The 24,107-nt window shown below is 45.3% G+C and overlaps 1 protein-coding gene across 2 annotated transcripts in view; it reads left to right on the forward strand.

Annotated features, from left to right (window-relative positions):
* Positions 1–24,107, forward strand: part of AGBL1 (ATP/GTP binding protein like 1) — a 928,519-nt gene that overhangs the window by 131,491 nt on the left and 772,921 nt on the right. For both annotated transcript variants that reach the window (XM_027520902.1, XM_027520903.1), the window contains exon 6: positions 437–474. In XM_027520902.1, coding sequence (XP_027376703.1) covers positions 437–474 — 38 coding nt within the window. The remainder of the gene's footprint in view (positions 1–436; positions 475–24,107) is intronic.

The raw sequence follows: 24,107 nt of genomic DNA on the forward strand, positions 1-24,107 counted from the left end.
TTTTCGAGTGTGTCTCCTGGGCCCTGAGTATTTCAAGAAGTTTGCGGTGAATTGCTGTACTCACCCAGCCTCCAAGGCTCACCCCTCCCAACTCGTTCCACAGAGTCCCCGGGGTTTCCAGGTATAAATCAAGGGCCTGTGAGAGCTCTGGCTGGAAGGAGCGGGGTGTGAGGGAGCTGGTGGGAGCGGGGATGGGGAGAGACTCCCAGCAGCAGAAGGGACTCTTGATACCCATTTGCAAGACAGACGCTTCACTCAGCACGATTTCTACATTCCTGGCCCTTTAATGGTCAGCAGCAGAATCCATGGAATGCCTGCTACCTGGTTACTAATGGGGCAGTTAGGTGGCAGAAATGAGCAGGCCGGCTGTGGGATCCCTGGGCTTAAAAAAGACCAGGGAACACTGATCTGACCACTCTTGTTTCTCTTTCCCCAGGGCAGCCGCTGAAGTCCTGGCAGCACTGCTGAAATCCAGTAAGTGCCTCTTCTGGAGCATGGTGCTGTCTTTCCCCTCTGAGTTCAGTGAAAGATGCTCTTCTGTCTCCACGGCTCATTTTCAACCTGGAAGGCAATTGAGCCATTCCTGGCTCTTTGGGGCGAGAGGGAGGGTACAATGGCAGTTCCAAGGTCGGGGCTGCAAAGAGAGATGGATGTGGATGTGTCCGTACATAATACTGCCGGCACAAGCCACTCTAACGGGAGCCTGGTGTCTACTGCAGACCCGAGGAACTCTCCAGCTCCTTCTACTGGGACCAGCAGCCCTTAAGAACTGTTGGAATAAACTGAAGTTTCCAGTTGGATTGTCCTACGTATGAAAAGTTTATGAGAGCGAGTGGGAAGTCTGACTCTTCCCTTTGATTCACAACTCAGCTTGTGACTATATTCTTAGGCAGATGGGGTGTTGTAATAGCTTGGCCAGTATAGATACTGATAACAAGTTTATATTAAAAAGTTGGCTCCTTTCTCGGTTACTTGAGTGATTGCAAAAGCATAGCTCTGGGGGTCTGAATAATTTGAGGTTTTTTTTCTTTTTTTTTTTTTGCCTCGTAGCCCTGGTGTAATTACACTGGGAGTCAGTTTCATGTGAGCGATATAGTAGAAGGCACCATGCTCTTGGGAGGGAAGAAGTCTCAGCTTAATGTTTTTATTCCCTCCTCCCTCTTGCCTCTTCATCTATTTTAATTTGGCACCTTGGAAACCAGCTGCTTCAATTGTGATAGTTGTTTCTCTGTAGGGAGCCCGAGGCCTGTGGGTAATAGGTGAGTTTTAATAAAAACCTATAAATAAATAAATAAATAAATAAAAAAAAATCACCTCCCTCCCCACCCCCGCCCGGCCACCACACATCTGTCTCAGCTCCAAGTGCAGAGAAAGAGTCGTATCACATAATGCTTCCCTTTGTAGACTGAAAAAGTAGTTGAATCTTGGATTCATTTGGTTTCAGGTCTATCCACAGGTGCCTGACCTGAAGCGAGAGGGGAGGTGCTTAGAGCAGGTGAGGGAGTGAAGAGTGAGCGGTTAGACAGCCCTCCAGGCGGGAGGCGATGAGAAAGTGTTACCTGCGGGCTATGGGGATATTGCAGAGAAGAAGCCAATTCTATCTCCATATTGGAATATGTTTCTTTGACTTGCTTTTCGTTGTTTTTGTTATTACATAGTTGTTCGGCCACTCAGTCGTGTCCGACTCTTTGTGACCCCAGGGACTGCAGCATGCCAGGCTTCTCTGTCCTTCACCATCTCCTGGAGTTTGCTCAAACTCATGTCCATTGAGTCAGTGATGTCATCCAACCATCTCATCCTTTGTCGCCCCCTTCTCCTCCTGCCCTCAATCTCTCCCAGCATCAGGGTCTTTTCCAGTGAATCGACTCTTCGCATCAGATGGCCAAAGTACTGCAACTTCAACTTCAGCATCAGTCCTTCCAGTGAAATTCAGGACTGATTCCCTTGAGAATGGACTGGTTTCATCTTATTACAGTTCAAGGGTCTCTCAAGAGTCTTCTCCAGCACAATTTGAAAGCCTCAGTTTTTCAGCACTCAGCCTTCTTTATGGTCCACCTCTCACATCTGTACATGATTATTGGAAAAATCATAGCTTTGACTATACAGACCTTTGTTGGCAAAGTGATGTCTCTACTTTTTAATATGCTGTCTAGATTTGTCATAGCTTTTCTTCCAAGGAGCAAGTGTCTCTTGATTTCACGGCTGCAGTCTCAGTCTGCAGTTGATTTTGAAGCCCAAGAAAATAAAATCTGCCGCTGTATCCAGTGCAAATACTGACTGATTCAGATTTGGAGATTCAACACACTAGCCGAGCTTAGCAAATGGAGTGGGCTGTCCTAGGGGCTTAGTTTTAAGAGTTTCTAATGTCTACTCTCTCTCCAGAGCTCAGCTCAGCCATCATTCCCTCTGAAAACATTTTCCCTAACTACCAAGACCAGGCTAGATAGATGTCCCTCCTCTACGCACACATAGGCTCTCTCAACTCAGCATTGATTGCACTGCATTGAATTTGCTGTTTGCCCACCTCTTCCAGCTGATTGCAAGCTTTTTATGGCAAGGGTCATCTTTGCTGAATGTTGTTTTACTTGTATCAGCACAATATAAAGGCTAAAATAAATATTTGTGTGTGTGCACGTGTGTGTTTGTGTGCGTGCGTGCGTGCGCTCAGTTGCTCGGTCGTGTCGGACTCTTTGCCACCTCAAGGACTGTAACCAGGATCCTCTGTCCATGCGATTCTCCAGGCAAGAACACTGGATTGGGTTGCCATGCTCTCCTCCAGGGGATCTTCCTGATCCATGGATCTTCACAACCCGTGTCACCTGCATCTGCTCCATTGGCTGGTGAATTCTTTACCACTGAGCCACCTGGGAGGCTCCAAGTATTTGTGTACCAAATGTTGAAATGAGTGAATGATTTCTGATATTCACATGTATAAAAATGGCAATACCATCCTCTACTACCCTCTTTTACTGAATCCAACAACCAATGCATAAAACCAATGATCTTAGTTCTAATATCTGTTTAACTATAAAGATAGACTATCAGGGAAGTGATAGCCTGCTATCTTCTACATATAAAACAGGTTTGGTTTTTTTTTGCCCCGTTAGAAGGCTGTATAGGGCTATTTGCTAATTCTTTGGAGCTGTCCACATACATTTTGTCTGAATCTTACGTCCATCCTATCACAGTTGGATGAGAACTTCTCTAAAGTTCTTTCTGCCATTAATCAACCTTACTGTTTACCAGGTTTTCCAGCCTTGACACTCTTGGCATTTTGAACTGGATGATTCTGAGTTCTTGAGGCTTCTCCTGTGTATTTCAGAATGTTTGGCAGCATCCCTGGCCTCGACTCACCAGATGCCAGGAGCACTCCCAGTTGTAATGAACAAAACTGTCTTTACACAATGGTGATATCCCCTAGCATGTCAAAATTGCCTCCTTCTGAGAATTGCTGATGTATATATGACTATATAGGAGCTGGAGCTCGTTCAGGATTTCAAACGATCTCTCCTAAATACCTTTATTGGTATTTCATAGAAGTGCTTATTTTGTCTTGCATGGTGGTTTAGTTGCAACAGTCGTGTCCAACTCTTTGTGAGCCCATGGACTGTAGCCCGCCAGGCTCCTCTGTCCATGGGATTTCCCAGGCAAGAATACTGGAGTGGGCTACCATTCCCTTCTCCAGGGAATCTTCCTGACCCGGGAATTGAACTCTGCATTTTCTGCAATGGCAGGTAGATTCTTTACTACCAGGGAAGGCCTTCCATTAGTGATCTTAAATTCCCCAGTGCTGGCATCATTCCTGTGGACTCAAATGAGGTAGGAATATGAATGGCAGAAAGTCGTGTTGAACATGCAGAATTTACTTGGGAGGGAGCATGTTCTCGAGCTTTAGAGAATCTTAGCACAAGGAGGGCAGAAAGTTCTTCTACAAGTGCCAACACCCATGTGTGGGTAGAAAGATTCTGAGATCACAGCTGAGCTCAGCAGGAAAGAGGACTGTGTTTTTATCTTTTTTTTTTAAATTGAAGTATAGTTGATGTACAATATTATACAGATTATAGATGTACAATATAGTGATTCACACTTTTTAGAGGTTATAGTCCATTTATAATTATTATAAAATGTTGGCTATATTGCCTGTGTTGTACAATATGTCCTTGTAGCTTATTTCATACCTAATAGCTTTTGCCTCTTCCTCCTGTACCCCTATGTTGCGCCTATCCACTTCCCTCTCCCCACTCTTAAGCGCTGGTTTGTTCTCTCTGTGAATCTGCGTCTTTGTTGTTATAGTCACTGGTCTGCTGTATTTGATTCTCCTGTAAGTGATATCATATAGCATTTGTCTTTCTCTGACTTATTCACTTAGCATAGTGCCCCCTGTGAAAGTGAAGTTGCTCAGTCATGTCCGACCCTTTGTGACCCCATGGACTGCAGCCTGCCAGGCTCCTCTGTTCATGGGATTTTCCAGGCAACAATACTTGAGTGGGCTGCTATTTCCTTCTCCAGGGGATCTCCCAAACCCAGGGATCAAACCCAGATCTCCCACATTGTAGGCAGATGCTTTTACCATCTGAGCCACCAGGGAAGTCCCAAGTCTATAGATGATGTGGCAAATAGCAAAATTCCATTCCTTTTTAATGACTGCATAGTGTTCCATAATATGTGTATACAGTACTCATCTTTACCCATTTATCTGTTGATAGAGACGTAGGTTTCTTCCATACCTTAGTGATCACTTGTAATGCTGCTATGGACATTGCGATGTATGTATCTTTTGGAATTCGTTTTGTTTGTTTTTTTCAGATATACCGCCAGGGGTTGGATTGGTAGGTCACATGGTAGTTCTATTTTTAGTTTCTGAGAAGCCTCCATATTGCTTTCCACTGTAGCTGCACCACTTTACATTCCCACCACCAACGTAGGAAGGTTCAAGAGGGCTGAGTTTCAATGGCAAGGTCTTTCATGGACTTGGGCAGGAGCAGTTGCCATCTTTGTCCTGCCAGCCTAAGCGGTATGGTGTGGCATGTGAGGTCTGAGTGTGTGTGCTGCTGCTGCATTTAGGCTGGCTGGGGTACTGCAGGGGAGACGGTTGTCATGGAATTCTGCAGTTGTCTTCAAATGCCTTCTTGCATAGTTAAGATTTGACATGGAATGTCACTTTGGATCCCAGATGAGATTGTTTCCACTGAACCTAAATGCAGGAAGCTAATTTCTGTCTAAAATTCAAATCCTCACTGTGTGACACTGATATCTAGAATATTTCCATGAACATTTATCTCTTGAAAGCACACTCTTTTTAGCTGGTGGTTATTCTGGCCTTTCTACTTATACCTATCAGTATAAAAGTTGTCCTTCTTAGTATATCTCTATAATTTCATCATGGGGCTTCCCTAGTGGCTCAGTGGTAAAGAATCCTCCTTTGCGACCATGGGGGTCGCAAAGAGTCAGACAGGACTTAGCGACTGAACAACAATAACAACATAATTGTGCCACAAAAGGAGAATATTCCCCAGTCAAAATAGAGCCTGAAGGACATATCTACTACATTGCGGACAGTGAACACATGTGGGCTTGGGAATCTGAGGTCAAAAAGTCTTATCAGTAGTAGGTGATGGGAGGTAACCCCCACCAATAACAGAGTAGGGCTGGGGGATCTGGGAGCCATGGAGCCACCCACTGTAACAAAGAAAGGCAGAGAACACCAGTTTGCATTAGGACAGTTTCATTATTTCAGCTCTTTTTTCCATCAAGTAGCTTCTGCATGAGAAGGCAAAGAAGGGCAGGTAGATGGTAGGCAGAGAGAAATGAACCAAAAGACAGCTCTCATCTCTTTCCCTTTCTAAGCAACAGCAGGCAAAATAAACTTGGAAGTTCTAGGCGTTTTCCCCAATACCTTCTGAAATTTAGAATCCTAATAATTAAGGTCATTGCTCATTCAAGGGTCCTTTTTGTGTGTACATGGAATCATCTAATCCAGAGTCTAATCCTTTATTCTATCAGCTTCCCTCCTTCTACCCACACATGTGCAAATGCTAAATCTTCCTGTAGTGAAAGTTTTACCCTTTTATGCTTTATCCTACACAAAAACATTTAGCTTTTTATCCACAAAACTTAATAAAGGTTTAATTAAGAAATAAGGCTTCTATGGCAGGCAATTATTTTCCTCCAGTAAATCAAAACAATGCATGGTCCTTTGCCCTATCCCTTTTAAAATTTTTATTAATTTATTGAAGTATAGTTGGCTTGCAATGTTGTGTTACTTTCTGCTGTACAGCAAGGTGTCTCACTTATGTATATTCTTTTTTATATTATTTTACATTATGGTTTATCTCAGAATATTGAATATAGTTCCCTGTGCTAAACAGGAGGAACCTGTTGTTCATCCAACATAGTTTGCTTCTCCTAAGCCCAGACTCTCCCATCTTCCCTCCTCTTTGGCAACTGCTCTGTTCTCTGTGTCCGTGTGTGTGTGTGTGTGTGTGTGTGTGTGTGTGTGTGCTCAGTCATGTCTGATTCTTTTATGACCCCATGGACAGTAGCCTGCCAGGTTCCTCTGTCCGTGGGATTTTCCAGGAAGGAATATTGGAGTGGGCTGCTGTTTCCTTCTCCAGGGGATCTTCCCAACCCAGGGATCAAACCCGAGTCTCCTGGATTGGCAGGCAGATTCTTTACCACTGAGTCACCAGGGAAGCTTCCAGGTAGCATGTACCCTGACATCCTTCCATGAGCATTAGGTATAAATGGAGTTCAGAGAAGTGCAGGCCCTGGCAGGGATGCTTGGAATGAGCGTGCGCTGTGGGATTCTTTCTGATCTGTACCAGCTCCAGTGGTGAATCTTCATGTGATGTCTTGGCAGTCACCTTGCTGCCCACAACAAGGAAACACTTGAAGCACTTTCTGTCTCAGGCCTTACATCTTATTTATTTATTTTAAACTTCTTAATGGGCCATGTAGCATGCAGGATCTTAGTTCCCTGACTGGGGATCGAACCCATACCCTCTGCAGTAGAAGCGTGGAGTTTTAACCACTGGACCACCAGGGAGGTCCCAGGCCTATGTCTTGGTAAGAGGGTGATGGGTCTACTTCAGACCACCCTCCAGCTTCAGAGTTTTCATTTAGAGGAGTCTGGGAGTTTGCATAAGTGGGGGCAATGGAGGGTGTTTGAAATGGCAAAGTGAGTTAGTGGAGGGATGGCGAATGCAGGGGAGCTGGGGCAAGTCGGGCAGGAAGAGGGGTTCTCTGTGATCTCCCTAGAGAAGCCTGTCCAGCGGGATCCAGGGGACAGTGCATCCTGTTGCTAGGGGAAGGGGCCTTTTGGTGCCTCTCAGGCTCTCAGCGGTCTTCTCCTGTGGTCTGTCAAGCAGCTGTGCAGGGACCAGAGGCCGTGATGGTCAGAGAGATGCTCTGTGGCCAAATGTCAGAGAACTAGCCATGTAAGAAATGTCCCGACTGAGGCTTTTGTGGGAATTCTAGGAGCTCTTAGTTCTCAGTAGGGCATCAGTGTTTTAGGATGGTAGGCTTGGTAATTCCTTTGAACTTCTGACACACACCAGTAGCTGTGGGGCAGTATAGCCTTCTTGGGGTTCACATGTACAGTCTGGGTCACCATGGGGGCTGGAATCTGTCCTCCTGGCTTCTGGACAAGCCAGGTACCCCTGGGTTCTACCTGCTGCTGCCGCTGCTGCTAAGTCGCTTCAGTCATGTCCGACTCTGTGCCACCCCATAGACGGCAGCCCACCAGGCTCCCCCGTCCCTGGGATTCTCCAGGCAAGAACACTGGAGCGGGTTGCCATTTCCTTCTCCAATGGGTTCTACCTAGGGAGTGTTTTCCCTTTAGTTTCCAGGTGAGGGCCATGGAGTCAGACCATTAGAGCTGGAAAAGACTTTCTGGGTTGCTTAGTGCAGTGGTGTTCAATCTTTTTTTTTTTTTTTGAGTAGAGAGCTGAGAGCGCTCTCTGTCCATTTCCCAATGATTCTTGCCTTAAGGTGGCCTCTGAGACACATTCATGAAAATATAGGGCTCCCTGAGAACCTAGGATACTATTAATCTTTTCTAAAATTGAAATATATGTGACACTTAACATTGTATACATGTAACAGTGTTGATTTGCTACCTCTGTATATTACGGTGGCCATTATAGCAATAATTTGAATGTCTGTCACATCACATAATTACCATTTCTTTTTAGTGGTTGGAATAATTAAGATGCAGTCTCTTAATGAATTGGATGATTATAATACAATTTGTTGTCTAGATCCCCCCAAAAAACTATTGGTTTTATTCACCCCCCTCCTCATTTTGGGGCTTCCCAGGTGGTGCCTGTGGTAAAGAACCCACCTGCCAATGCAGGAGATGCAACAGACTCGGGTTCAATCCCTGGGTTGCAAAGATCCCCTGGAGGAGGGCATGGCAACCCATTCCAGTATTCTTCTCTGGACAATCCCATGGACAGCGGAGCCTGGTGGGCTAGAGTCCATGGGGTTGAAAAGAGTCGGACATGACTGAAGCCACATGTGCATGCATACTTGTAAGAACCAACTATCTGCAATCAATGATTCCTGCATTTTTGCATAAGAGTCTGTGTGTATGTGTTTCTGTGTATGTATGTATGTGTTTTTCCTGCAGGGTATGCCTCCATGGGGGCTGGGGTCCCTATTATAGCCCCCACACCTCTCACTGAGCTGGGCCCAGAGAAACTCTAGCACAGGGGTCCCCAACCTCTGGGATCTAACGTTTGATGACCTGAGGTGCAGCTGACATAATAATACTAGAAATAAGATTCGCAATAAATGTAGCGCACTTGGATCATCCGGAAACCATCCCCCACCCCTGAAACCAGTCCCTGATGCCAAAAAGGGTGGGGACCGCTGCTGTAACGCAGTGTTAACTGAGGAAGAATTCTTATTTCCTGACTTAAGCCTCATATACCTGCTTTCAATATACCTTAATGAAGAGACCAGCCCAATTCCTGTCCCTGGAAAGAATCGCACTGTGGTGTCATTACAGACCGGATGTGCTTTCTGCCACCATAACTACTGCAGAAGCGAGCCGGGTTATTTTGTGATGATCCAGAAATGAACTTCAGATAATATGGATAGATTTTTGCATTTGTCACACTGGGATGCACAGCTGTGATGGACTTTGTCCAGCACAGAGTGGGATGGACATGATAGCACAGATATCTACCATTCATTGACTGGCTTGAGTGTCATTAACTATGTATATACATGTTGCCTAGCAAGGAGGTCTCCTCATACCCATTTCACAGGTATAGGAACTGAGGCCTGCAGAGCTTAAGTAATGCACACAGCTTGTGGACTGCAGAGCTTATCTGCTGTAGATCCCTGAAACCTGAGCCCTGTGCATACCAAGGATAGATACCAAAGAGGGTAGGTTTATTTAGCCCAAAGAAGATAAAATCAAAAGCTGAAAGGAAGTTAAATGCTTTCTAAGTCTTAGGATTTTTTCTTCGTTTTTTTTGTGGTCGCATCTGGCATTTAGTTGAGAAAGTCCCTGGTCCATCCCATACAAGCATCTGAAGGGGACCCAGTGAGGGGTGCCCAATACACACACGTGGCTGCCCTAGAGGCCAGAATCTGCTGTGAGGCTGGTGAACGATGCAGTGAGCGAGAGGAGAAGGGGACAAGACCGGGAGGGCTTCCAGACCTCTAATACGTCATGCCGCATTCAACTTGGTATTTTTCCCCCTTGGTTCTTTTTTTTTTTTTTGAGTAATTTCCCCCCCCGCCCCCCTAGTTTGGGGAAAATTTTTTCCCCTAGTTGGGGGACCTAGCTGATCGGCGCTGGCCACAAAAGGCAGCTCCTGTAGTTCCTCTTTCTGCCATGTGGTGGTGCTGTTCTTTTAGTTATCTCGGTCGCGCTAGTCCAATATTTATTTTCAGTGAGTAATTTGTTTATCAGGAGGTTATTTTAATCTAATTTTGGCCATATTTGCTATTCCACACTATCTGTGCTTCCCAGCGTTAGCAGCTTGCATGTCTTGAAGGAAATTAGCTGAAGATGGTCTCGGAGGCATTTGCTCAGCCATCATTTAAGGGAGCTGGGAGAAAGAAGGCAGGGTGAGCGGAACCTGGGGTTGGAAAAGCTGCGGGAATTTGTTGCTCTCGAGGTGAGGTCAGCGTGACTGAGAAAGATGTACTGCGGGCGGGGGCATCTGGCATCTCGAGCAGCTCTTTTGAGGGATGCCTCTGGTCAAGGGCAGCAAATTCTGCAACTTACTTTCCCCATCTCCCTTGAACCCCCGTGATAACCTGTATTTTCCTGTATCTTACTCGCTTAAGGAAGATGTCCACCTGCCTTCCCGCGGTTCACAGGCATCCCACATCCCATTTGATAATATGTTTCATGAGCTGTTCACTGCCAGCCTTCGAGGAAGGGGGCAGGAAGGTGGGCAGTGGGAAGGGAATTATTGTTAGAATACCTTCAATGAATAATGATCGTAACTATTAATTACAGAGCACTGGCCCTTGTCGCATATTTTATATTTCCAGTTTACATATGAGGAAGTTGTCCTTAGGAGAGTTAATGCTTTCCCCCAAGATCCCATAAGTAGTGAGTGGAGAACTAAGATTTGAACTTAGTTGTGCCTTCCTTCAAAGCAGAAAATCTTCCTATTTCAAGGATGATTCCTGCCTCCCACTTGGAGCCAAGGAAACCTGGACTTGGCTGATGGGCAGATGACCTTTAATCAGTTCTTTGTCATTGTATGTGACTCAGTTTCATTTTCTGGAAAAGGGAGGGTTATACAGATTGAGTGGTTTGAGAGTGCTTTAGTAGAAGAAACAATTTTTTTTTTAAAGGAAGTCTTTTGAGGAGCATGCCTGCTGTGTGCTCAGTCGCGTCTGGCTCCCTGTGACCCTGTGGACTGCAGCCCGCCAGGCTCCTCTGTCCGTGGGATGCTCTAGGCAAGAATACTGGAGTGGGTAGCCATGCCCTTCTCCAGGGGAACTTCCCAACCCAGGGATCAAACTCACGTCTCCTGCATCTCCTGCATTGGCAGACGGATTCTTCACCATTGCACCACCTGGGAAGCCCTCTTCTGAGGAGAAGACACATCTAAAGCAGATGAAACAGGAGCAGAGGTGGGAGAGCCCAGTGAATCACAGCCTGACCTCGCCCTTGTCCCCTCTCCTTTCTCTGACCCGTTTGACTGACACTGAGAAGCTTCCACGGATGTTCCTTAGGGTTTGAAGGAATGAAGCTTGTGAACCTCCAAAGTAAATATTCTCATGAGGCACTTTCAGAACTCAGTATATTGTCAGGGATTATAATTTAAAGTTGGACAGATGAATCCTTTAGGAGGGTTGGAAAACTATGCTCGTTTTTACTGTGTGCTGGTCCTAAGGAAGAGCTCCTCCAGTTTGGCTGAGAGATGCAAAATTGTTATCTTCATCCTTAGCCCTAGTCAAGTAACTTTTGAGGCTCTTGGGACTAAGAGGACTAATGAAGCAATTAAACTTAACCTAATTAAGTGAGGAGGGTCAGCTTTCATTGGAATTTAGACTGTTAGTATGGTGTGTGCTAAGTCGCTTCAATCGTGTCCGACTATCGTGGCCCCATGGACTGTCGCCTGCCAGGCTCCTCTGTGCATTGGAGTTCTAGAGTGGGTTTCCATGCCCTCTTAAAGGGGATCTTCCTGATCTAGGGATTGAACCCGCATCTCTTGCATCTCCTGCATTGGCAGGAGGACTCTTTACTTCTAGCCTCACCTGGGAAGCCCTGTTAGTATGGGCAGGATGGTAAACCACCTTCCCGAGGTGGCCAGGGTGTTCCAGGTACCCACACGGGGTATAACAGAACTGTGGACTGTGGTCGTGTATTTTCTCTGCTTGACATAAAACTGTTGTCTGCAGAATATATTGTTTTAATAAGACTGCAACCATTCTGGCTCTCACACCCGAGAAGGAGGCTGGCTGTGTTTTCAGATGATCCTTTTCTCCAGCATTAAAGACCTGCTTTTCCCTCTAGTGCTTTCCCTCTGCCTGATTATCTGACTGTATATTTGAGCCGTGATGTTGCTTTGACAACACTGCAAATGTGTTCAGGGAGGCTCAGGGTCATGTGTGAAGGTAGCCTGTGTTTGCTGAAAGCTCAAACCTCTTACTTGCTAGAAGGATGAAACACGATGGAGAAGAGTGTTTGTACGATGGTATCAATGCTGGCTCTCAACAGACTGAACTCAAATCGTGGCCACGCTGGGTGGGTTCCGTCAAGATTCTGTGCTACAATTTCCCCACTGGTAAAGCAGGGAAGATGATACCCTCCAAGGATAATTAGTAAGATTTAAACAAAGTGGTGGGCTTCCCTGGTGGCTCAGTGGTAAAGAATCTGCCGGCAATGCAGGAAACTCTGGTTTAATCCCTGGATTGGGAAGCTGCCCTGGAGGAAGGCATGGCAACCCACTCCAATATTCTTGTCTAGAGCATCCCATGGACACAGGAACCTGGAAGGCTACAGCCCACAGGGTTGCAAAGAATCAAACACGACTTAGCGACTAAAAAATAACAACAACAAGCAAGTTGATGTGCTCATCGCGGGAGCGTAGTGCTAGATCTTAGTCTGTCTCTATAAAGATCAACTCTCACTTTATTATCAGTACCACTTGAGGAATACTGAGTTTCAGAAATGGGTCACACATGAGCATAACTGCTGTTGAAATGTCATCCCGTCTCCCAGCGTCTGCCTCAGTGCTGAATGATACAGAGTTGTTTTTACTGTCTGTCTTCCTTCTGTAAGCTTTTTGATTTTTCCAATAAAAGAAGCAAGTAAATAGATGAACACAGAAGAACAGGCCTTCTGAGTTGATCCACATGCCCTTAAACATACTTTATTTTCATTCTGGGGAAGCAGGGGTTGACATCCAGGATTGCTGAGCTCTAAATATTCTGGATTTTAGAATTCGTGTCACCCTGACATAATGAATGACTGGCTATGGATTGACAGAGATAAAGTATCACAAAGATTTAAAGAGATAGACAAAAAGATAAACATCTCAGGGCTCTGAACGTGCACGGTATCTTTCTCATCACATTCAGGACTGAGTGTACAATTATTTGCATTTGTCAGGTTGTAAGTCAGCTGCTTCCTACAGACGTCTAATAAGAGCAGTTTGCCAAGCACTTTTTCATGTATTATCTCATTTAATGCTTACTGTAGTCCTGCAAGACAGGTAAATATTTAAGTCTTCTAGAGCAGCAGCTCTCAAAGTGAGTGATTTGTCCCAAGGGAACATTTATTAATAATAAGGTCTGGAGACATTTTTAGTTGTTGCATCTGCAGGGAGTGGGGGTGTTCCTGGCATCACGTGAGTAGAGATTGGGATGCTTCTAAACATCCTGCAACGCACAGGGCAGCTCTCCCCCACCCTACCCCAAGACATAATGTTGTTGTTCAGTCGCCAATTCATGCCCAACTGTTTGGGACCCCATGGACTGCAGCATGCCAGGTCTCACTATCTCCCAGAATTTGCCCAATTCAAGTCCATTGAATTGTTGATGCCATCCAACCACCTCATTCTCTGTCTCCCTCTTCTCCTTCTGCCTTCAATCTTTCCCAGCATTATGGTCTTCTCCAGACCCAAATATCAATAGTGGAGGCTGGAAAACTGTTCTATAGACAAAGCATTGAGGTTGAAAGAGGATTGCTGATTTGCCTAAGATTGTGTGATGTGCCCTTGGTACACTGGGACTGAAATCTATCCCTCTGTTTCACTCCCAGAGGAGGTCAAGTCTTTTAAAGAAATAAAACTGTTTTAGGGACTTCCCTGGTGGTCAGTGGTTAAGACTTTGCCCTTCAGTGCAGGGGGGTGAGGGTTTGATCCCTAGTCAGCGAGCTAAGATCCCACATGTGTCAGTGCCAAAAAAAACACAAAAAAACAAAAACAAAAAAAAACCCCCAGAAAACATAAAGTCGAAGTAACCTCATCACAAATTCAACAAAGACTTTAAAGATGGTCCACATCAAAGAACAAATCTTTAAAAAAAATGAAATAAAACTGTTTTAAATACCTTGGCAGACTGTTGCATGTAAACAGCTGACAGCAGAGCTGCCGTGGTGGAAGTGGGGGTCAGAGGCCCCACTCAGCCTCCTTCTCAGCCCCTCCCCTTAATTCTGGGGCTTCCCAGGTAGCTCAAACAGTAAAGAATCTGCCTGCAATGTGGGAGACCTGGGTTTGATCTCTGGGTTGGGGAGATCCCCTGCAGAAGGGAATGGTAACCCACTCCGGTATTCTTGCCTGGAGAATCCCATGGACAGAGTATCCAGGTGGGCTCCAGTCCATGGGGTCGCAAAGAGTTGGGCACGACTGAGGGACTAACACACACCCCTGAGTTCCAGGGGTGCACAGCCTGGCAACCTCTCCTATCCATTCAAGGAGACCCAGAGAACATCAGGACCCTGTTGGCATTCACAGACCTTCCAGATTTCCCTGAGCTGTTACATTGTTCTGGCAGAGGATGAGAGCATCTGAGTTTGCATTTTAGTAAGATGTGTTGAGCAGTGGCAGGGAGAAGGAAGCATGGGGCCAAGGAGAAGGCTGCTGCTGGCACCTTCCAGGTGGTAGGAGAGGGGACTGGAAGGATTACAGGTGACAGATGATAGTTGTTCAGTCACAGTTGTGTTGGACTCTTTGTGACCCCAGGGACTGTAGCACGCCAGGCTCCTCTGTCCTTCACCATCTCCTGGAGTTTGCTCAAACTCATGTCCATCGAGTCAGTGATGCCATCCAACCATCTCATCCTATGTCGCCCCCTTCTCCTCCTGCCCTCAATATTTCCCAGCATCAGGGGGTTTTCAAATGAGTCAGCTGTTCGCATCAGGTGGCCAGAGTACTGCAGCTTCAACTTCAGCATCAGTCCTTCCAATGAACATTCAGGGTTGATTTCTTTTAGGATGGACTGATGTGATCTGCTTGCAGTCCAAGGGACTCTCAAGAGTCTTCTCCAGCACCACAGTTCAAAAGCATCAATTCTTCCATGCTCAGCCTTCCATATGGCCCAATTCTCACATCTGTAATTTACAGGCGATAGGGTAGAGTTTAAACGAGGACACAGGAGGCTCAGGCATGCTGTGGGATTTTACAGCACTGTGCTATTGGGTGTCATCAGGCTAAAGGGTGGCACGCCAGGAGCAGGGAGACTCAGCTCCTAGCTGTTGTCTTCTGCGCATGTGGAGGCATGGAGGCATGATGCTGCGTGAACCAATTTGCATGTGACCTTTGCGCCGCCGTGCAGATTTCTTTTCTTGCAGCCCACAGTGCTTGTTTTCACTCTGATTGGACACTGGCAAGGCCACGGCAGATAGGTGTCTCCTGCATCCATTGACGGAGAAAGGAGAGTGCTCTGTGTTTCTCCTTCCAGGTATAATTCTGGCTTTCTTCTTTAAGTGTCAGCTTCTGATGAGCTGAACATGGAAATGGCAAAATGAAACTAGGAGGAAGGTTACTAACAACGGCCCAGAAGAGATAGTGGTTTGTCTTAGGACTTAGCAGGTAATAAGAATCCAAATTCAGAAGAAAACTCTGGATGGATAGGAAAACTCCTGGGAAATTTTAGGTCTGGACAAAGACGTTCATTCCTAAGGGCTTTCTTGCAGAGATGTCAAAAATAAATAATAGAAAGGAGAGTGAGAAAATCTACCTGACATATCCGTCCCTCCCCTGACCTGAACTTGCACAACCCCCTGTGAGGAATGTCAAGAGGTGGGGGCCCCGCCCTCTGACACCCGCCCTTCTTTTCAGTCATCTCCTATTGCCCTCCCCTCACTCTGTTCACTTGCCTTTAGCTTCTAGGCTTTTTGTTATTTGCACTCACCAAATTTGGGCTTAGCCACTTGCTCTGATCTCAAGATTACTAGAATTTTCTGTTCTTGGATGTCTGCATCCTGACTCCTTCCTACATTCCGGTCTCAGCGCTAATGTCCCCCTCAAAGGGCTGCCCCGACCACTGATCTATAATAGCTACCCTACCCAGTCCCTCTAGAATCATTATTTTATTATTATTTTTTTAATTTTAATTTTTTTGACTATGCTGGGTCTTAGTTGCAGCATGCAGGATCCTCATATTCTTTGGGGCATGTGAACTCTTAATTGCAGCTTATGGGATCTAATTCCCTGACCAGGGACCGAACCCAGACCTCCTGCATTAGGAGTGGGAAGTCTTAGCAACTGGACCATCCAGGGAATTTCCTCATTATTTAATTTTCACTGTCATTATCTGAATTTACCTAATCTGTGTCTGTGTATGCCTATTTGAGGGCTTCCCTGGTAACTCAGCTGGTAAAGAATCTGTATGCAATGCAGGAGACCCTGACTTGATTTCTGGGTGAGGAAGATCCGCTGGAGAAAGGATAGGCTTACCCACTCTAGTATTCTTGGATTTCCCTGGTGGCTCAGACAGTAAAGAATCCACCTGCAATGTGGGAGACCTGGGTTTAATACCTGGGTTGGGAAGATCCCCTGGAGGAGGGCATGGCAACCCACTCCATTATCCTTGGCGGGAGAACCCATGGACAGAGGAACCTGGCGGGCTACAGTCCATGGGGTCACAAAGAGTCGGACACGACTGAGTGAGTAAGCACAGCACAGCTCTTGCCCATTTGAATCTCCCCCAAGGGAATAGAAACCCCTTAGAACAGAGACTTGGTCCATCTCATTTCCTGCTGAGATATCACCAAGGCCTACGGTGGTGTCCGGCACATACTGGCACACAGCAGTTGTTAGCAGTGTTTGTTGAATGAATGAGGAGTGGTGTCTGGGGTTTGGGGGTAGGAGTATGGTTCTAGCTGATGATTTACTGCCTGCCTCGTCACAGCAAGGTCTGGCTTTCGGGACAAGTTGTCTCCGCTTATTTGCATTTGCTGAGCAAAGCCCTCATGTGATCACCGCTTGCTGGGAACCAGCTCCTTTTAGAAAATTTTCAAACTAGATACTGAAGAATTAATCCTGCTTCCTCAAATCGAAGATGTCATTGATTATAAGAAGCACCATGTGTACATGCCACTGAGAGAAAGAGAATGCTGCCAGTTGCCATTGAAATACCATCGTTAGTTAGAAGCACCTTAAATTTGGAACAGCTTAAAATGTGAAAAAAAAATGTCTGAGAATTGATAAAGTACAAGATGAGGTGGCTTCATCATATGGAGTTCAGGGAAGTGGTGGGGCAGTTTCGGGTCTGGAGTATGTCCTTACTAGTCGTCCCTTCCTCCGAGGCAGTGCATCCTGACACTTGGACATGGCACGCTTGATGGACCAGAGGAAGCACTGGGTGTGTGCAGGAAGAGGCAGATATCACTTCTGAGGCTTTCTCAAGAGTGGAAAAAGTTCTCCAGCTTGGGAATGTATCTATGGAAAGGCATTAGAAGGAGTTGGTGATAAAAACAAACAAAACAACCTAACCAACAGTGAGTGAGTCTAGATTTAAAACAATACTATGAAGGATGTTTTCTTACCCTTTTCAGCCACTCTCACTGAAGCTTAGGAAAAGCATCTTTAATTTTCAAAAGGCAGTCAATGGGAAAACAAGATTTGCTTAAAATCCAAATTTACTTTACAGCCAGGTTTACTGAAATGTATCTATTTTACAAAGATAAAAAGAAAATACCTGCAAGCTAATTCAATATCATTATTCTTATTTGAGCTAAAGATAATGGAGTATAATTTCCATTACTTCTGGCATTAAGATTAGTTGTGTTTCAATACATATATCATAGCTTCTCCTTTGTGGGGAACGTCTATGCAGCTGCCAGCGGAGGCTGAAAGCTGACCCCTCCTTTCCTCAGAAGCCCTACACTCACCTCTTGGGCCTGACATAGGGGTTGGCCTCAGGGCATCACTGCTAGGTGTCAGGACAGCTCTTGAACATCCCCTGCAGTGACCCCAAGAACCGTCGGCTGTTTGTTTGGCTCCTTAAACCTTCTTGGGCTTCCCTGGTGGCTCATATGCTAAAGAATCTGCCTGCAATGCTGGAGACCCAAGTTCCATACCTTGGTCAGGAAGATCCCCTGGAGGAAGGCAATCACAACATGTTGCAGAATTCTTGCCTGGAGAATCCCATGGACAGAGGAGCCTGGGGGGCTACAGTCCGTAGGGTCACATGGAGACGGACATGACTGAAGCGACTTAGCACATTGAATGCACAAACCTTGAGTTTCCTATAAAAAATCAGCTCTCTGAAGTATGTCAGAGAGAGAGAAACAAACATCATATATTAACACACACATAGGGAATCTAGAAAAATGGTACTGATGGGCCTTTTTCCAGGGCAGGAATAAAGATGCAGACACAGAGAACAGGCATGTGGGCACGGGGGCACGGGGAGTTGGCGGGGAGAGTGGGATGAACTGAGAGAGCAGCGCTGACATCTGTATATTCCCGTGTTTAAAACAGATGGCTAGTGGGAAGCTGCTGTATAGCACAGGGAGCTCAGCTCGATGCTCTGTGATGACCTTAGGGGGTGGGATGGAGGTGTAGGAGGGAGGTTCAAGAGCGAGGGGATATATACATACCTGTAGCTGATTCACACTGTTGTACAGCATAAACTAACACAACATTGTAAAGCAATTGTGTGTGTGTGTGTGCGCTAAGTTGCTGCAGTCGTGTCTGATTCTTTGTGACCCTATGAACTGTAGCCTGACAAGCTTCTTTGTCCATGGGATTCTCCAGGCAAGAATACTAGAGTGAGTTGCCATGCCCTCCTCCAGGGGATCTTCCCAACCCAGGGATGGAACCCCCATCTCTAATGTCTTCTGCATTGGCAGGCAGGTTCTTACCACTTGTGCCACCTGGGAAGCCCAAAGCAATTATACTCCAGTTTGAAAAAAAAAATCAACTCTCATCACAATTTAGGGGCCTGGGAGGTAGCAGAGAAGATGCTGGAGGGTGATTGGGTGGAGGGGCTGAGCCAGGTTAGATTTGGCAGGTAGCCACGCCCCTCAAGCACCTCAGGTGTTCTGCTGACTTTATCTCCTTTGGCCTTTCAGAAACCTTCTGCAGGAAGCTGCTTCTCCTGGTAACCATGAAGGGTCTTTATCTGAATGCAAAGCAGTGTAATCTCTGCAAACCAGCATCAGAGCTTTGGGGATAACAATGTGGGTTGTCAGCTTTGGAGGCAGATGGGGGATTCCATTTGAATTCTCCATATGCCATTTACAAGCTCTCAGGACTTAAATAAGTTATTTAACTTCTCTCAGCCTCTGTGTCTTCATTTGTAAGAGGAGGCAAATAATGCTTATCTTCAAGCATTTTCATGAGACAAATGAGATGATCATGTAGGCTGATTAGCCCAATGCTGAGCACAGAGGAAACAGTCAGTAAATAAATACTCAGTAATTTTAACTGGTGTTAAAGTGGCAAAGAGGCAGCTTTTGTTCATGTACAGGACTTAGAAGGCTTGGTAAAAGCCTGCTTTGTCCAGAAACATCTTCTAAATGGACTCCATGAAAAGACCGCTAAAAGCATCTGTTGGCTGTAGTTAAGGTCACCGTTATCTTGGGTTGTAGTAATATCTCGAAAGGGGGAGATCTAGGGTGAGATATTACACAGTGTGAGTTCTGTGGCTCCAACTAGATCTTTCCATATGGGGTCTTGATGAAGATCAGGCAGTGTTTGTGATGTAATTGCTCTGGTCTGGGGGATCCAGGGACGAGAGGGTTTGGAAGCAAACCTTGGGGAGGAAGATTTGTTTGATGAGCCCAGCGAGTGGTCTTCTCTTCTGAGAAGAGGACCACTTTCCTGAAAAGGGCTAGCTGAATTGCCAATAGTTCATATGAATGAATTTCCATGAAGTTCCTGAAACAAAAGGAAATCAAGCTGATAATAAATCTATTTAGTCTTCCTAGGAATTTCTTGCGAGCGTGATGTCCTAGTATGCTGTATGGTTGAACATGATTTCTGTTCTCAAGAATGGTGGGGGCCTGGAATCCTGGTATATATTCTTACTCATATATGTGCATATCAAAAGCAAGGATGAGTTATTAAACAGTTAACCATTATCAATCAAGAAGATCTCATAACACTAACCAGGCCTCTAAAAAAGCTTTAGTAATGGGACCCAACTGGGGTAAATTTTTCCAGAGAGGGAACTACTTATAGTTCCTTAAGGTCTACATTATGGACATTGTCTGTAAGGGGTCCTGGGATAACACTGGGAAGTGATCCTCAGCATGTCTTTTGGGGTGTCTAAGGCAGCTATGTAAAAGGGATGGTCATTTGGGGTAAGAAGTCAATTACATTACATGGGGATTGAAGGACTCTGGTTATCAATTTTACTTCTTTTGAAACTTTTGCTTGGGCTATTCTCACTGGTGAAATGTATGTGAAGTTTGAATGGAATCCATATGGGGAAAGGGTTTTTGTTCGAGCACATCCTCCTGAGCTTTTATTGAGCACATATGTGGTTCAAGGGGCTGCACTGTGTATTCATTCTTTATAACGGATGTGTAAGGTTGATGCTGTCATTGTTTCCTTTTTATCTTGCTTTAATATTTGCAGATAATGGAAATGTAGTCCAGAGTGGCTTAGCAACTTACCCAAGGTTATGCAGCTGGTACAGTCAAAATGCAGATCAGCAGCTATGTGACCCTGGTGCTCCTGTTCTTGCATGAGGCTGTCCAGAGGAATGTGTTCATGTCCTGCGCAGTTGACAGTTTGCTGTCCAAAATTACAGAGGGCCAGTTGAAATAATAAATTGTTGTTGTAGTTCAGTTGCTCAGTTGTGTCCAACTCTTTGTGACCCCACGGACTGCAGCACACCAGGCTTCCCTGCCCTTCACCATCTCCTGGAGCTTGCTCAAACTCATGTCTTTTGAGTTGGTGATGCCATCCAACCATCTCATCCTCTATCGTCCCCTTCTCCTCCTGCCTTCACTCTTTTCCCAGCATTGGGGTCTTTTCCAATGAGTCAGCTCTTAACCTCAGGTGGAGCAAAGTATTGGAATTTTAAATAGATAATGCTTATCATGATTATGGGCTTCCCTGGTGGGCTCAGATGGTAAAGAACCCATCTGCAATGCAGGAGACCTGGGTTGGATCCCTGGGTTAAGAAGATCCTCTGGAAGAAGACATGGCAACCCACTCCAGTATTCTTGCCTGGAGAATCCCATGGACAGAGGAACCTTGCAGGCTACAGTCCACAGGGTTGCAAAGAATCGGACACGACTGAAGCAATTTAGCCCACTGAGTGCTTATTACATTCCAGGCATTGAGCTATCTACTTTATATATATTACCTCATTTAATTTTCTCAACAATTCTCAAGGAGGAGATCGTTATTAGGTGTTTTTTTTTTTTTTTTTTTTTTAAGTCTTAGTGATGAGAGCTGTCAAGTAACATGCTCAAGGTCACAAAGTTAGAAAGCAGTGGAGGTCATGGCCTTGTACATGGAATCCATAAAGAAAGCTGAAGGGTCTGCCCACTGAGGCAGTGAGGAGCATACGATGATGGTTAAGGTGGGTTTGGAGTTCTGCACTGATTCGTGTGTCTTATTCCTAGAGCTGTGGCTGTGAAAGCGTGCAGCTCATTCTTCTACTGCAGGTTCCCACCTTTCCACCGCTTTGAGTCATCTCTTTTCCCTAAAGGGCTGATAAAATTCTCAGACATGGTGAACAAAGAGCATCCATGGAAATCTCTGGTTTTGCCAAATAACAGTAGCAGAGTGCTGGGCTGCTTGCAGGTATAATAATCTGGCTCATCAGGCACTTACTTCTCTACCAGCCTGTCCTGGCATAGAAATTCCCCATGAGAAATCCAGGTTTTGAGTCTTAAAGGTTTCTGAGCTTTCTTGTTAAAAGACAAACATCCTTATAGAGATGATCATGATCTCAAATACCTTCAGGGGCGAGGTAGATAATTCACTTTTGAAAGGGATGGGGTAAGACCAGAAAGGTGCATTGGTTGCTATGGCAACCTGGGGACTGCCTGTCCTGCCCACAAACATTTATGACGTGGCATATAGTCTATGGACTTCCTGTCAAAGCGTAACCTATCTTTTTCCTCTCGTTAAGGTTCATTGTAGATGACGTGGAGAATAAAAACTACAGAGAAGTGTAAATTGAGGCTAAAAAATCCACAGCAAATTGAATCATCAATATCTTCCTCCCTCATAAGTACTATGGATATCTTGGCATATTCCCTTCGTTTTTCGTTTGTTTGTTTTTTTCCTGAGTATAAAAATCTGCTGCATCGTTGGGGTCAGTACTAAAGAAAACATTTGAACTTCTATGAAGAAATGAGGAGCAAAAATAAGATTGTGAGACCACATTTTAGACTGAGAATTAGCTACAAATAAGACATCAGGGGGATAAAACCTGGAGAGGTAGGTAGAAATAGTAAAACTTAAGAGAGTTAACGGGAGGTGGGGACCAGGATGTGGGCTTGCCACAGGAAAACTGGCCAGAGAAGACTTTCAGCTGGAGGCCTCCAAGGAGGGGCTGATGGAGACAGGACATAACACCTTTGGATGAAGTAGGAGTTGGGGTGCTCTGTTGCTCAATTGTGTCTGACTCTTTGTGACCCCATGGATTGTAGTCTGCCAGGCTCCTTGGTCTCGTCTGGGGATTCTCCAGGCACGAATACTGGAGTGGGTTGCCATTCCCTCCTTCCGTGGATCTTCCTGACTCAGGGGATCGAGCCCACATCTCCTGTGTTGGTAGGTAGATTTTTTACCTCTGAGCCACCAGGGACGCCCTAGGATTTGAGGATGAACTGTTAAATTAAAGGTTCTCAGAAGTCCTCTCTGCCCACTCCACTCCATCCTCCAATCAGCTTAAGATAAACCAATCCATTTCAGAAATTAAAAAAAAAAAATACAGAACAGGAACTTTTTTCCCCAAGAAAATCTTAGGAGGAAGCCATTTATGTAAACAGGCTAAAGTGCACCTTGTCAATTTTAAGGGGGGGTGGGGGGTCCTTACCTGCCCACCCCCAAACCCTGAGCTCACCCAAAACAGCTTATGAAAGCCCACATCTTCTCCTTGCTATCTGGCCTCCCCAGGAGAAGCACAGTCTTCCCCCCAAACCTTCTGGAGCTCCTGGAAACTTCTGATCCCAGCCACCCTCATTTCATTCTTTGGGTCCTCTCTGCATTGGTTCAGCTTGATGACCCTCCTCTTGTTGGGTTTGAGATGCATATTGACTTTTGCAAAGCTCCCGAGCCATCCCCAGAGAAAGACTGACTGATTTAGGGTAGAGGGTGGGGGAGAGGTGTAGCGGTTTTCGATGTTAGTAAACAGGACAGCTTGCTGAAGATTAGCAGGAAACCATGAATAAAATCATCGGGATTTGATAAGGGATTTTTCTCACAGACAATTAAAGATCCCCCCCCCCCCGTATCTCCCTCCCCCTCCCCACAAAACTGGAGATGAAGGTCATAAAGATAACACATTGTTAGTCTCATACTTTTAAAATAGATGAAAGACAAAAATGCTTAACCTCTCGCTGCCCACAGGGCCTCTGTGCACTGCTTTTTGCCATTCTGTCATCTTTTTAGCAGGCGATACTTTCCTTTAATGCCTCCTACTTAATCCTCAATTTCTTTTAAACATCAGATATTGGCTAGGCTGGAACCTCATTTAGGCAGCAAAGAAACTCCAGTGCTCTGTGGCCACGACCAGCCGAGATGAGAAATATTTTTGATACAAAAGAATAATTCATTAAAGGAGGTAATAAAGGTGATTTAAACCATCCACCACAAATATATCACAGAGTGAATAAAGCTCATCACTCTCAGTTCAGGGTCATGGCTAAATGAAATGTTGTGAAAAGTGAAAAAAAAAAAAGAAAGAAAGCAACTGCACAAATGGGTCAAAAAATCTCAGTGGGGCTCAGTCAAGCCTGACAGTTTAGAATTTGACAAACAAGCAGGATAAAAGGAGAATTCTATTAACATTATGAGAAAACCCTTCTGGAATAAAACACAATTTCCATGTCATTTTTTTTCACTCATGGGCATTTACATGGTCTTAGGGAAAAATCTGACTCGGGGCTGAAACTTTGCTTATCCAATTACAGCACAAGGGATCTCTCCCTCTCACACTCAGCCAAAAGCATAGACTGTCTATAAACCAGTGTGAACAGTATGGATAATGCAGAA

Source organism: Bos indicus x Bos taurus, chromosome 21 (genome assembly GCF_003369695.1).
Source record: "Bos indicus x Bos taurus breed Angus x Brahman F1 hybrid chromosome 21, Bos_hybrid_MaternalHap_v2.0, whole genome shotgun sequence".
Lineage (NCBI taxonomy): Eukaryota > Metazoa > Chordata > Mammalia > Artiodactyla > Bovidae > Bos > Bos indicus x Bos taurus.